This window comes from Cucurbita maxima, unplaced genomic scaffold (assembly GCF_002738345.1).
Source record: "Cucurbita maxima cultivar Rimu unplaced genomic scaffold, Cmax_1.0 Cma_Scf00006, whole genome shotgun sequence".
Taxonomy (NCBI): Eukaryota; Viridiplantae; Streptophyta; class Magnoliopsida; order Cucurbitales; family Cucurbitaceae; genus Cucurbita; species Cucurbita maxima.
The window spans coordinates 4,155,007-4,169,294 of NW_019272022.1; the positions used below are offsets into that span (position 1 = coordinate 4,155,007).

The 14,288-nt window shown below is 35.0% G+C and overlaps 1 protein-coding gene across 3 annotated transcripts; it reads left to right on the forward strand.

Moving 5' to 3' along the window:
* The first annotated feature begins 2,426 nt into the window (after positions 1-2,426).
* LOC111480237 (serine/threonine-protein kinase CTR1-like) lies at positions 2,427-11,585 on the forward strand. 3 transcript variants are annotated; one of them, XM_023125167.1, is made up of 16 exons: positions 2,427-2,708; positions 2,834-3,800; positions 4,236-4,534; positions 4,642-4,786; positions 5,525-5,640; positions 6,310-6,518; positions 7,241-7,711; positions 7,814-7,854; positions 8,809-8,877; positions 9,199-9,299; positions 9,372-9,456; positions 9,540-9,638; positions 9,723-9,791; positions 10,287-10,418; positions 10,526-10,620; positions 11,096-11,585. In XM_023125167.1, the coding sequence occupies exons 2-16, from the start codon at positions 3,054-3,056 to the stop codon at positions 11,190-11,192; spliced, it is 2,775 nt and encodes a 924-aa protein (XP_022980935.1). In that variant the 5' UTR covers positions 2,427-2,708; positions 2,834-3,053; the 3' UTR covers positions 11,193-11,585. The 3 variants fall into 3 exon arrangements, with proteins under 3 accessions (XP_022980935.1, XP_022980936.1, XP_022980934.1); XM_023125168.1 differs by having other exon boundaries at positions 2,849-3,800; XM_023125166.1 differs by having other exon boundaries at positions 2,890-3,800.
* Positions 11,586-14,288: the final 2,703 nt, after the last annotated feature.

Consider the following 14,288-nt stretch of genomic DNA (forward strand, 5'->3'; position numbering starts at 1 on the left):
AAAAAAAAAAAAAAACCAATTTTAAAATAAAATGATTTTTTTTTTAATTTTTAATTTTATTTTTGTCATTCATGGGTATAATTTAATTGATAGGTGTAACTGTTAAAGTATGGATGACACTTTTTCCTTCCTTAATTATTGGATTTATTATTAAAGTGAAAATATACTTGAATTTGTAACCATGTTCTATTGGAGTCATTCGTTTCATGTGTCTCAAACATTTATGAAATATACAATGTCCCATAACATTTATTCGTGAAGGAAGTTGTTTTTTCTTAACTTTTGAAATATAAAAAAATAAAATATATTTTTCAACAAATATTGGTTAAGGATATAAATTGTTTTTTTACATTGACCGGCAATCTTTTTGTTAATATATATTATTTGTTTTAACTCGTTACGTATCGTCGTCATCCTCACGATTTTAAAACATGTCTATTAGAGAGAGATTTACACACCATTATCATAAATATTTCATTCCCTTTTCCAACCGATATGAGATCGTATTCAAGAAAATATGGTCCATTTAGGCTCAATTGTTGCCCCATAGGTGGACTCAACAGGGGGTGTATTGTGAGATCACACATCGGTTGGAAAGGAAACAAAACATTTTTTGTAAGTGTGTAGAAACTAAAGGAAAAATCAAAGAGGACAGTATCTAGATGAGTACTAATTCAGTTTCACTGCACGACTCCGAAAAATCTTCTAGCGATAAAGTTCCAAGAAGAATGGAAAAACTACATATAAATAAATAAATAAACAGACCTAAACAAAATGGGAAAAAATAAATTAATTGAATATGTTAGGGAAATATTTAATTATTTAGAAAAATTAAGCACTTTCTAGTTCTTCATATTCCGTTGGTGTTATAAAAAAATTATTAAAAAAATAAAGTAGGTATAGGGCTTTTAAAAATGGAAAGGGTATGCCTCATAGGCTTCCATATCAAGAAAAGTGAAAGGTGTTTGGATTTGAGGACATAAAAAGACTCAAATTCCATTATTTATATATCTATTGAATTAAAGCATATAGTTTAATTAACATAATGTAATGCACCACATTATAATACAACATATTATAGTTTAATTAACATAATGTAATATACCACATTATAATATCATATATTGATGTTGCTTAAGCTACAGTCTATTCTTTGTTTGCTTTTCAAATTAAGTAATCTTTTATTATTATTATTATTATTATTATTATTTTAATTATATAGTTGGGGAAGACATCTTCTCTTGTCTCTTCATATCATGAGCTCGATGCTTGCCCTATTAATTTTTTTTCTTCCACTCGTATATTATTTATTATATATTTAAAACTTATATATTAATTTCATCATTATATTCTGTATATACACTTTTCGTTTGGTTTGGATAATTTTAATATGGAATATAAACCGTAGATCATGAGTGTTGGATGAAAGTCCCACATTGGCTAACTTAGAGAATAATCATGAGTTTATAATCAAATAATACTATCTCCCATTGTTATGAGGCATTTTGGAAAGTCCAAAGCAAAGTCATGAGAGCTCAAAACCATTTTTCTAACATGGTATTAGAGTCATGCATTAAACTTAACCATGTGAATAGAATTCTCAAATGTCGAATGAAGGACTCTAAAAGAAAAGAACTGAACCAACAAACTTACCATTCACGCAACCAGATATGTATGTTTGTATATGGTAAAATTTATGTATTAAAAAGTAAATTAAATTAAGATAGGTTAGTTAACATAAATTAAATTTAGGGTTAAAACTTTATAATATCATTTTATATTAAGCTTATAGATATCATTTTGATAACCTTTATTTACTTTTTATTGGTGTTTTAAAAATTAAGTTGAGTTTTGAAAGTAACTTTTGTATGAAATTAGTTAAGAATTCAAATATATTTTTTTAAATATGATAAAACGAATATATATTTTTAAATTTAAAATTTAATTTTATTAGCATATTTCAGATTTAATTTCAAAATTAAAATAGTTTTGAAACAATAAATTAATAATGAATCCATTTTTATTGACAAACTACGATAAATATTATAATAAAGAAGATATTTGAGAATTTTTTAAAAAATATTTAACACTAAAACCGAGATGGTCCCATAAAGTGGGAAAATAATTTACCCGAAAAGTTTTTGAGTTAAGTAAAGTTTTTTACCCATTTTAAATTCCAGCTTAAAATAATAATAATAATTAATAACCACAGTGAAAATGAAAAGGCGGGTAAAAAAGGGTAGAAAAATAAAACCGCGAATGGCAGGGAAGACTGTAGCGTTAATGTCCAGATCGGCTCTTTAGCGCTACGTGTCACTACGAGAGCAGAGCTTAATCTTACGTGTTCTTTAGCAACGCAAGGCGCGCATGTACGCTCCCGGTTTTCTCCATTTCCGCCATTCTTATTTACAATTTTATTATTTTTATTTCTCCACCGATTTATTTCAATCATCTCCTTCCAATTTTCGTGCTTAAAAAACTCTCTCCAACGTTACTCCATTGGTCTCCCATTTTCTCTCACAACTACGCCACCGTCTTTCTCCCCTAAAATCCAACATCCTCCATTATCGAATCCGTATTTCTCTTCCGACCTCCATAAATAAGGTTTACTCTCCGTTTTTGCTGCTGCTGGAATCTGTATTTCCGTCTTGGTTCCCTTGCCTCGGTCGCTGTGTGCTCCCGGAATAAGCTACTGTACTCTCATTCAGGTTGGTTATGGAGTTGCTTTTTCTGTTCGTTTTCTTTTCTTTTCTTTTTTGCACTTGAGAAATTCGGTTATCGTTTGTTTGGATTTTGTTTGTGTTGTTTTGTTGTTTTTATGCGGTTTCTGTAGTGTTTTGAGTAGCAGGTGTTTTGATTACTGATGGAACTGGACATTATCGTATGCAGAGGTGGTAAAAGTAGGTGAGGTTTGTGATTTACAGAGGACTAAGAGGAAGTGAGCGATTGAGAGAGAGAGAGAGAGTTGAAGGAAGAGGTGCATATTTTGGTTGCGTTCGTGGTTACGTGCGGGATTGTATCTGTTCTTGCTGGCGTTTGAGACTCTGTGAAGAATGCCGCACAGAACGACTTATTTCTTCCCCAGGCAATTTCCGGATCGCGGATTTGACTCAGCGTCAACCTCCAAACAGATTTTGGATCACGAGAAGAAAATCAACAAGGACACTTTAAGTACCGAAAGTGACGCGAAACCGACCCCGCGGCCTGCTCGCGACTTTAGTGTCACGAAGAGTTCGGCTGTATCGGATCTTTTCACGGGGGACAAGTCTCAAAGCAAGAAGAAACTGCCTGCTCTTTACGATTGGTTGGTGAACAAGAAAGCAACGCGATCAGCAACCGCTCACGTGAAAACTTGGCTTTCCAATTGCGACGAGGACCGCGAGCTTTTGCTTCCTCCACCTACCTCGGAACCAGATCATGATACAAAGAATGTTGAGGATCGGAGTGTTGACCGGCGCTTTGACCGGGAAGTTTCACTGCCTAGATTATCAAGCGGGAGTAGCTATGCAGGGAGTTTGTTTTCAGGCACGGGAACGGGGACTGTGGATGGGAACCTTTCCAGCGATGTTAAGGATTCATCGGTGTCGAAGATATTCTCCACGCGGACTGCGAGACCGGAAGAGATTGTGGATGGAGATGGTGAGGAAAGCCTAGCGCAAAGAACGAAAGAGAGTTATTACCTGCAACTCGCTTTGGCTGCAACGCTTCGTTCTCATGCTAGTCTCGCTGGCGATCCCGTGCTTATGGAGGAAGGCAGGGTGGAGATTACGGACGCTGAAACTGTTTCTTATCGACTATGGGTATTTGCACTATCTTTCTCCAACTTTTTGACTTATGTACATTTCAATGTCTTATGTTCCTAGTAATCAAATTAAAACAGTTCAATTGTTCTATTTAAGTTCTATTTTATCCTCCGCAGTACATCATCAAGTTCTGAATGATTTTGAAGGCATGTCTCGAATGGCTGCGTTAAGTGTTTTGTCTTCGGAGAAAGTTTCTTAGATTTTCGTGGTCTTTTATTTTTTCTTCTTCATTTCCCTTGCGTTAATAGCATAACTTTTGTTTCGTCATTGTTGGTAATTGTCTGTGCAACTTGCTTCTAATAATTCTGTTTTTAATCATTCTTATCATCTTGGTGGAATTTGTGCGGTTGGTTTCAAACTAATAGTTGTCGTCCGGAGCTACATTTTTACTTCGAATTAGTTATTTACGACTCTAGGTTCACATATTCTCAGGTAAGTGGTTGCCTGTCTTACTCCGACAAAATTTCCGATGGTTTCTACAATATTTTGGGTATGAACCCCTATCTCTGGGTTATGTGCAATGATTTTGAGGAAGGTAGACGGCTACCACCTCTGATGTCACTTAAAACCATTGAACCGAGTGAGACGTCAATGGAGGTGGTTCTTGTGGATAGACGTGGGGACTCTCGACTGAAGGAGCTTGAAGAGAAAGCACAAGAACTATATTGTGCTTCAGAGAACACCTTAGTGTTGGTGGAAAAACTAGGAAAACTTGTTGCGATCTACATGGGGTACGTCCTCGTAATTTTTCATTGGTTTGGCAGCTGAACACTTGATGCATGATTAACTTTTTTGTGCTTCTTTTAAAATATAATTGTATTTTAATTCCAATAAATAGGGGCACTTTCCCGGTGGAGCAAGGGGGTTTGCACCTCCATTGGAAAGTGGTGAGCAAAAGATTGAGGGAATTTCAGCAATGCATTGTGCTACCAATCGGTAGTCTATCTATGGGATTATGCAGGCACCGTGCAATACTTTTTAAGGTAAGGGACTTTGTGGTTTGTTTATTCGCTCATCAAGAGTTCTTGCTAGTGCTTTGAAACTATTTGTATTAAGCTTTTGAATTTCTTTCATCCACACATGTTTATTGGATAAGAATTGCACACTTCCAAGCTATACGATTATCAAAACTAATTCTGTAAACAATATAATAGAAGAATGTGATAGTGTTATAAGAAGTAAAAATGATTTTAATTTGGGGCATTGTGATTAATGGAGACTACAACTGGATTCAAAGGATGAACTTGCACCAAATTTTATTTCCCTGCACTTGTACGTAAGTTGACGGAACTAGATTCAGATTTGAGGACGAGGTCTCTTGCTCATTTTTGGTGGATGACTTATTTTCCTATAGCTTGTTTGTTGGCTTAATGGATCAGGGATGTAGGGGCAAATGCGTTGTGACTGTATCTAAGTGAATATACCCGATGAAACATGTGTTTCTGTTTTGTTTTAAATGATATGCACCAGTTAGCTCTTTCTCGTGGTGAGACTAGATATTTTATTTAATCTCACTCTAGACACTACAACTTCACTTCGTGGAATCTGTACATGTTCATGTGTTCGGATTTGGAGGGGTACCTCATGGCAACACAGTACAAACTTGTATGACTTGAATGATTAGCTGCTTTCATTGTTGTGTAAGCACAGTAAATTTTCCAACTGCTGGGTATGTTTATTCAATATATTAATTGCATGATGGTTTTTGCTTTCTGTATCAGAAATTGGCAGATTATATAGGTTTGCCATGTCGGATAGCTAAAGGTTGTATGTACTGTGTTGCTGATCATCGATCCTCTTGCCTTGTCAAAATTGAAGATGACAAGAAATCGTTGAGGTTAGATAATCAAGCTGTACCTCTCATGAAGCTGTTTCACATGTTGCCTAATTTTCAGCTGTCTCAGTAAAATATTGGCATTTTATCACCTTAAACGATTTTCATAAGGCTTCTGGAATTACTGACATAAAGATTTGAGGGTTACAATTTTAACTTTGTGACAAGCAAAAAGTACATTGTTGAAGTTTTCAGTTGTCAAGCCATAAGGCAGGATCATCTCGAAAGTTGTTTCAGTACTCTTTTGCCTACACGAATTTTGGAGTTGGCAATTAATAATTTTCTCTTCTGGCATTACGTTATCATTTCTGTAGATGTACTTTCTGCTTCGTACAAGTTCGTTCTTTCTTTATTTTTTGTTTGTATTAATTTATTGTGTGTATGTCAAACATCATGGATTTAGAGCTGCTTTACTGAGGCAGTGGATATTCTGTTGTAAAATATTCAGAAGTTTCGAATACATCAAACCAAATAGAACTCTTTGCAAGCAAAATTTATAACTTGGCTCCCTAAATTGTTCTTTAATCAACAAATTTGCTTCATTGTCAATGAAGACAAGACCTCTAAATTTGTTTGAGTTCATTTAAAGACAACCATATATTGGAACAGTGTTCACTCCATTTCTAGTATATGTCTTTGGGCGTTGTTTATGGATACTCATTTTCTTAACAGGGAATATGTAGTTGATTTAGTGGGGGAACCAGGAAATATACATGGTCCAGATTCCTCAATTAATGGAGGGCTCCAATCTTCAATGCCTTCACCACTTCACATTTCTCATTTAAAAGAGTTCCAAGAACCTTACGTGGAAAGTTGTTTAAGCCGGCAAATTGTTGGGTCAAAGCAAACCTGTGGTTCTCCTGATAATCCTCTACATTCAGGTTTGTTCGCATTTTGTTTTCCTTGGGAGTACGTTTTTAGTTTCTCCCTACTGGGTTAAAATCGACGGACATCCTGTAAAAATAGGTGGAAGACCTTTTTTTAAGTATAGAACTCAGGCGACTTTGAGCTCAAATACTATTACTCTAGCATAGAATGGATGAGTTCCCCATACGATAAATGCTGTGGGGATTTGTTTTTGTAGTTCACGTGTCAGCTGAGTTGAGATGTATGTTTTTTTAGTGTATAAAAATTAGCCAACCTTTTTGTAGATGTGCGTTCTTGTTATCTATAAATTATTGTAGATGGTTTTCTACATCCAGCTAATGTTTCATAGATCATCTTAAGGCCGCTTTTACAGTTGACATCTGTCTTACTCCTAGATGTGTTTTCTACATAAACCTACTTTTTGGCTTTTTGCTAGTGCTAGGTGTCTGCTGCATATTAGATTTTACGTTCATTCGAGTATGGCTGCCATTTTGTTGAAATAAAGTATGAACTGTTTTCTTTTCATCCTTTTTCTTCTTGAATAAGTCGTCTTCTTGACGTGGCAATTTACTTCTGAAAGAAAATTAAGCTAGCGTGGGTCATGTGTGCTCTCTAGGTATTCTTTTTAAACATGTACGTGGCATCCATGTATGGTTTGGTCTAATGCATCCTGGTATTGTTGTATGAGGTTGAATGGCCCTTAAATTGGATGTCCTTTTTTATTGATGTTTTGCAGGCCTTGGAGAGCGCCGGATGAGAGGGGGAAGCACGTTATATAAAAATTCAGGGACTGGAACTGATAAATTGGTTGATCAAGCTGTCGGTATGAGATCATCTCAGCTGTGTTTGGAAACTAAAGTGAGCGAGGAGTGTGTGCTTCAGAGTCATATATTGGCACCCACTGACGCTGATGCCTCTAAGAACTTGGGTTCTGTTGCTGGTGCATCTTTACATGAAAACGCAGTTGTCATTGAAGAAATATACAGAAAAGAGGAAGTTGTGGTGGGAATTTCACTCGATGAATCTAGCATTGATCCGTCCAAATTAAGCTTGTCAACTCAAACTGATTCAAAAGAGGTTGAGAGTAGGTCTCGAAATTGTTCAGCATCAACACATCCAAAATATCTGATACTTGAACCATCTCTTGCAATGGATTGGCTGGAAATTTCATGGGATGAATTACATATAAAGGAGCGTGTTGGAGCTGGTATTTCCACATCTTGTCATTTCTGCTTACATTTATTTCTGCTCGTATTAAATGTATAAATGGGTAACTGATTCTGAATTTCCCGTTTTCTTGTACTTGCAGGCTCATTTGGAACAGTGCACCGTGCTGAATGGCATGGATCGGTCAGCCTCTTTCACCTCTCTCTTTAACTCATGATTTAACTATCTGTTCAGTTTTATGTATAAAATTTAAACAGACTGGTCTTCTAGTTTAATGGTTTTCTGTTCTATCGCCTCTCTCTTTAACTCATGATTTAACTATATGTTCAGTTTTATAATTTAAACAGACTGATCTTCTAGTTTAATGGTTTCTGTTCCATCGCTTTGTTTATTTTCTGAGGAGCATGGATATTTTGAATGCTAATTTTCTTTGCTAGTGTGAAGAACCCCTTGAAAATCCAGGAGTGTATTAAAAAATCTCCATTAAAATTTTAATTGGGGTTGATAATGAGAAATGCAGCCCTTACTCCTGTACCTTTCCTTTAAACATTATTTTTAATAAATACCGTGTTGATTTTATTATTTCAATGCGGGAATTCATGAAGGAAACTTTATATATATTGTATTGGTAAAAAAAATATAAATAATTACATAGCATTAAATGCTGAAACTAACACAAATTTCATTGCATTAGCAGTATTCTGAAATCCGTTTATTGTACTGAGCGTTAGCCTCTTTTCATTGTTGGAATGAAATTTTTGTTTCTTTCTTAAAGTAATAATAATACTTGTAAACTGAAATAAAGTAATAATAATACTTGTAAACTGAAATCAGGAGAACTCCTACCCTTTCTATGGTAGTTTTTCAGAGATGGGATTGTTTTGGGTAGCAGGAACGCTAATGGGAAGCCAATCCTTGCCTCTTTCCCATTGCTGTCCCGGCCTTGCCTCTTTGATATCTTGAAAATGGAAACACGAGCTATAGTTATGCTATCACTAATGAAGATGTTGATCAAAGTTGTCTAGAATAGACTAGGGCCCTCTTGTTTCCATTGCTGGCTCTGCGCTTGTTTATTTGTTACATATCTTCATATTTCTATCTGTTGCTCAACTAATACACACAATTTCTTCTGCATAGGATGTTGCTGTCAAGGTTTTAAGCGTGCAGGATTTCCAAGACGATCAGTTGAAAGAGTTTCTAAGAGAGGTATGATGAGAAGTTTATAATGGATGGTAAAAATATTAATTTAATATACGCTGGCTTTTCCATTTTTAGTTCAGTTGCTAGCAGTACCTGAAAGTGCATAGAACTTAGCTCTCTTTAAAGGATTAATTGAACATAGACACACTCGGGGTGATCTTGCAACCAGTTGTAACTGGGGTTGACTATGACTTGTTAGGGCAATAAAATAATTAATGGTTCATATTTCTCAAGTTGTTGCATTACTTATGGTGTATTCATGTTCTGTATAGTTAAGAGTTATGAGATTGCAATTGTCGTTCCTCAGCACTCTGTAAAATTTCCTAGGTTGCAATAATGAAGCGGGTCCGCCATCCGAATGTGGTACTCTTCATGGGTGCAGTTACTAAGAGACCTCATCTTTCAATAGTGACTGAATATCTGCCTAGGTTATTTCCCTCCCCATTTCTTCAATTTTTCAGTTTTATAAACTGTGATCTAATTTAAAATTTTTGTAACAGGGGTAGTCTATACCGCCTAATTCACAGGCCATCCTCTGGTGAATTGATGGATCAAAGGAAACGATTGCGAATGGCGTTGGATGTGGTGCGTCCTCTTCTTTCTTGCTGTTGTCGTGTTTTGTAACATTATCTGAATTAGCAAAGTAATTCTTATTTTTTCTTGCACAGGCCAAGGGAATCAACTACCTACATTGTCTCAATCCTCCCATAGTACACTGGGATCTTAAATCCCCCAATTTGTTGGTTGACAAAAATTGGACGGTCAAGGTGTCAAAAACATGTGCCATTTATCTTGAAACTTACAGAGAAAACCGTAGACTTCCTGTGCTAATTCCATGTTTGTGTATTTAGGTTTGCGACTTTGGGTTGTCCAGATTCAAAGCCAACACTTTCATATCATCGAAATCTGTAGCTGGAACTGTAAGTTGTTCCTACCATATTAGTATTTGCATAGAATAGTGCACTTATTTCCGTGTAAAATAAATGTCATTGTTCCTTTGTGCATTCAACACCACTCTTGGGTTTGTGATTGAAACATTTGGACTTGATACGTATTAGTTCCTAGGATCTTGAATAATTGAAATTGCTGTACCATGCCCTGGATGGTGAGATGAGAGTAGTTCTTTACCGCGTCTTGGATACTATGGTTTAGCCGTACAACAATTCCTAACATGTTCCAAATGTTAGCCATAACTGTCATCCCATGAACCCATATCCAGACACCTGATCCCATCACATCGTGTGAAAACATAGGTTTTCATTCACCAGATATAACTATCTTCCGATTCTAACCTTTTCTAGTTGGTTCATGTCATTTCTATTGCCATAGAAAGTCAGATTTTGCACCAATATTTCGCAGGTTAAGTTTTTTTTCTCAGCCGTCCATCAATGTAACTATGTTGCTTTTATTTTCAGCCTGAGTGGATGGCTCCAGAATTCCTTCGTGGAGAGCCTTCAAATGAGAAGACTGATGTCTACAGTTTTGGAGTGATCCTCTGGGAACTAGTCACCATGCAACAACCGTGGAGTGGGCTTGGCCCGGCTCAGGTTAGTCATGGCATTCATGTTACAGAGTTTATTGTTACATGTCTACTAAAATGGTTTCTCTACTGTTACCCTCCTAAGTTGGTGAACATGTTTGTACGAACTTCTAGGTTGTGGGAGCTGTCGCTTTCCAGAATAGAAAGCTTTCCATACCACCAAACACTTCCCCGTTGGTGTCTTCCCTTATTGAATCTTGCTGGGCAGAGTAAGTTATTTCATCTGTAATTTACATACCGTACTCGGTCATTCTGTTTATTTTCACATGGTTTGGTGATTTTTTTTTCCTTCCAATTCTTCCCTGTTGAGTATTGTTGGGAGGAAGTCCCACATTGGTTAATTTAGGGGTTAATTAGGAGATGATCGTGAGTTTATTTCCATTGGTATGAGGCCTTTTGGGGAAGCCCAAATCAAAGCCACGAGAACTTATGTTAAAGTGGACAATATCATACCATTGTGGAGATCCGTGATTCCTAACATTCCCCTCGAAAAAGGAATTTCTAAAACAATTTTCTGCGGTTCTATTATTTGCTAGTATCTTCGATATCTGTATTTGTTCATGAAAGGCTATTTGGAGACTGAATATGTTATGTCGATAAACCAGAAAGATCGGCCCCTTTGGGGACATCCAATAAACCGAAGTGATCGAAAATAGAATCTCATATTTCTTCTTTTCTTGGCAGTGATCCTGTTCAGCGCCCATCATTTGCAAGTATAGTCGAGTCCCTGAAGAAATTGCTCAAATGTCCCCAGCAGTTGATAGTACTGGGAGGAACGTGAAAACACCTCCCAGCAACTAAAGCCGATTTGGGAGACTAACTAATTATGCAGTAACTGAAAACATCGGTAATCAATATCTTCAACTGACTGAATCATTTTGGTCTTTGGCAACTTTAGATGTTGGTGGTTGCATAAGGCTGGAAATAGCCCAGATGAAAGCTCAAGCTTTTTAGTAGTATCCCATAGAAATGCTAAATTCTACATCAATATGCGGGTTTATAACATCGCAAATCCAAATGTAATACAGTTCCTCCAATATTACTGGGAAGTGGAACCTATTTTTACTGCTAACTGCATTGTTCCACAACTTGCTTGTAATCTTTATGAACCCGCAGTATGTTTATTGCCGTCCCTAATGGCGAAATGAAAAATAAAATATTTTACTTCTTTTTACTTCGCATATATTATATGAAATTTATAGCACATGAAGAATGTACTCCTCTCGAGGGAAATTGTCACTGCCCAGCAATTTTGACAAGTCCACAACCGCCTGGAACAAAGGTAATGGTCTTGTTCATAGTTTCATTCTTTAGCGCCTTACTTCTTGTGAACTCTGACATGGATTTTCTTATAGGATGAGCTATCTTATCGTCGTTTTATGGAAAATCTCCATTTCCTCGCAACATTCAGGTAATTCTTTTTGCTACCTATTAAAATTATTTACCATTTCCCATGTCCCATTTCGTGCTGTGTATTACAGTCCTGTCTTGAACTAGGAATGCCCACCCGTCTTCCAATCTGCGTTGAGGACATTATCGGACTTCTTAGCATTGAACGACAAGTCCACGAACTTTAAGGTACATTTTAAACACTTAAACACTTTAAACTACAGGACGCACAAGAGCGCGTTATACTTCTCTCTCTGCTTTCTTTTCCTTCCCAAATGATATCATCTTGTTTGCAATTTTGACATGCAAGTATATGGTTTTTGATGTTCCTTGAGCTTGGTAAACTGTGACCTCAATAAACAAGTCATTTCCTTGAGTGTCTTTATCAACAGTGGCCTCTTTCCAACTTTAGCTATTTGATTCTTAGCTTCCATTTTCTGGTTTTGATGTGTGCGTCCTCACTTTTAGTTCGTCACTTATTGATAATAACTCCCGTATTGATGCTCTCAAACGGTATCATCTCACAGCTTCCTCTATTCCCACATATGATTGATCTTGGTTTTGAAGGTGAGTTTGGCTGTAGTTTTAAGATGGCTGATAAGTACACTAAATCAGAAATGATTTTAAAATTTAAAAAAGTATCTAATGAGTGTTTTCCTTCGCAAATACCTTTTTTTGGTTCAGAAGTTACGTGAACCTATATGTGTAAGTTTGTCTAGTTGGTTAGCCCTGATTTAAATTATCAAGTGCGTGCATTCCCTTTGATGGGGATGGGGATTTTCACGTTACCACCTGATCTGCTCAGCTCAAAACACCACGGATGGGGAATACTTCCCACGCTTTATCAGTAGATTTTTTTTTTTTTCCTTTTTTCTTGTGTGCTTCATTTGATTGTTTTAGGGTTTGAACGCTAAAAAGAAAATTATAGGTTTCTCCATGGTAAGCACTAGAATTTCTCGGAGCTTTGATACCATACGAGGCATCTGTGTGTTTTTTCTTGTTGCTTGTTTTTCATCATGAACTTTTATTCTTTTGATTTACAGAATCTCATTTTGTGGCGTAGTAGTGTTGTTCTTTTCTTCAACTTTTGCATGATTTCTGCGCACACCATAATCTTCGTGGTATTTATATCTTTTGAATCCGAAGTTCTTAAATAATAATCGTTTATCTTACTTTGAGTGAGATTTTATTGGTGAGTTTTGTAAATGAGCTAACTAGGTAGAGATGTCACTTGAGGCATTTAGCCGGGCTAAGCCTAGTTCCTCAGACGGTTAATCGAAACCATTTCCTGAGACTTCGTTTTGTGTTCAAGTAAAGTTTCCGTCTCTCGGGAATCATTTTCTTTTAAAATTAATTAGCTATTCCAAGTTATAACCTCAACTCTATTTTAAACATTCGTGCATTAATTACTTGATCCCCCATGTAATTGAAACGATGAACAATGGTAGGACACTAAGAATAAAGTATTAACTTTTTGCTTCTCAAAGACAGAAGAATATGTTTCGCCTTTAATTATTTTGGGGATGGGGATGAAAAGAGGTTTGAAATCTTCGAGGTAGGGACGGGTTGCTTGAAGCGGAAATAGACGTACATATTAGAAAGGACATCAATTTTTTAGAACGGGTTACTTTTAATTCGTTTTAAAATTATTTCGGAACAGATTTTACTCTTTTAAATATAATTTTGTAAAATAAAATTTAGATTTTATTCCATACAAAGTCATTTCAAATAATTAAAAACATGTTTTAAAAATTATTTCCAAATATTTCTTTAATCAAAATTAATGATTTTGTACTTTTAAAATATAATTTTATTTCATAAAAAGTAATTTTTCAAATAATTAAAAAGACAATATTCTTAAAATTATTTCGAAACATTCCATCTATAATCAAAATTAATGATTTTATGCTTTTAAATATAATTTTATTTCATAAAAAGTAATTTCAAATAATTAAAAAGAAAAAATATTCTTAAAATTATTTCGAAACTTTCCTATAATCAAAACTAATGATTTTATACTTTTAAATATAATTTTATTTCATAAAAAGTAGTTTCAAATAATTAAAAAGAAAAAATGGTTTTAAAATTATTTCGAAACAATTTTTTAATCAGAATTAATGATTTAAATATAACTTTATTAAATAAAATTTAAATTTTATTTCATAAAAGGAAATTTCAAATAATTTAAAATATGTTCTTAAAAATTGTTTTTAAAATCATTTCGATACATTCTTTTAATCAGAATGAACATAAAATTTAAATTTTATTTCATAAAAAGTAATTTCAAATAATTGAAATATATGTTTTGGAAAAATACGTTTTGAAACTTATTTCGAGACATTCCTTCAATAAAAATTAATTATAATTTAAATTTTATTTCACAAAAAGTAATTTCAAGTAATTAAAAATATGTTTCGAAGGGATCAGTTCATGAACCTACTTTTCAACAAGTTCTAAAGCTAAAATCAAATAAGATTATAACTAGGGG

Bases quoted from the DNA above. Each gene is read 5' to 3' on its own strand.
- LOC111480237 (XM_023125167.1), top strand. From the start codon at position 3,054: ATGCCGCACAGAACGACTTATTTCTTCCCCAGGCAATTTCCGGATCGC. The intron at 9,457-9,539 runs GTGCGTCCTCTT...TTTCTTGCACAG, and splicing joins TGCGAATGGCGTTGGATGTG to GCCAAGGGAATCAACTACCT. The intron at 9,792-10,286 runs GTAAGTTGTTCC...TTTTATTTTCAG, and splicing joins CGAAATCTGTAGCTGGAACT to CCTGAGTGGATGGCTCCAGA.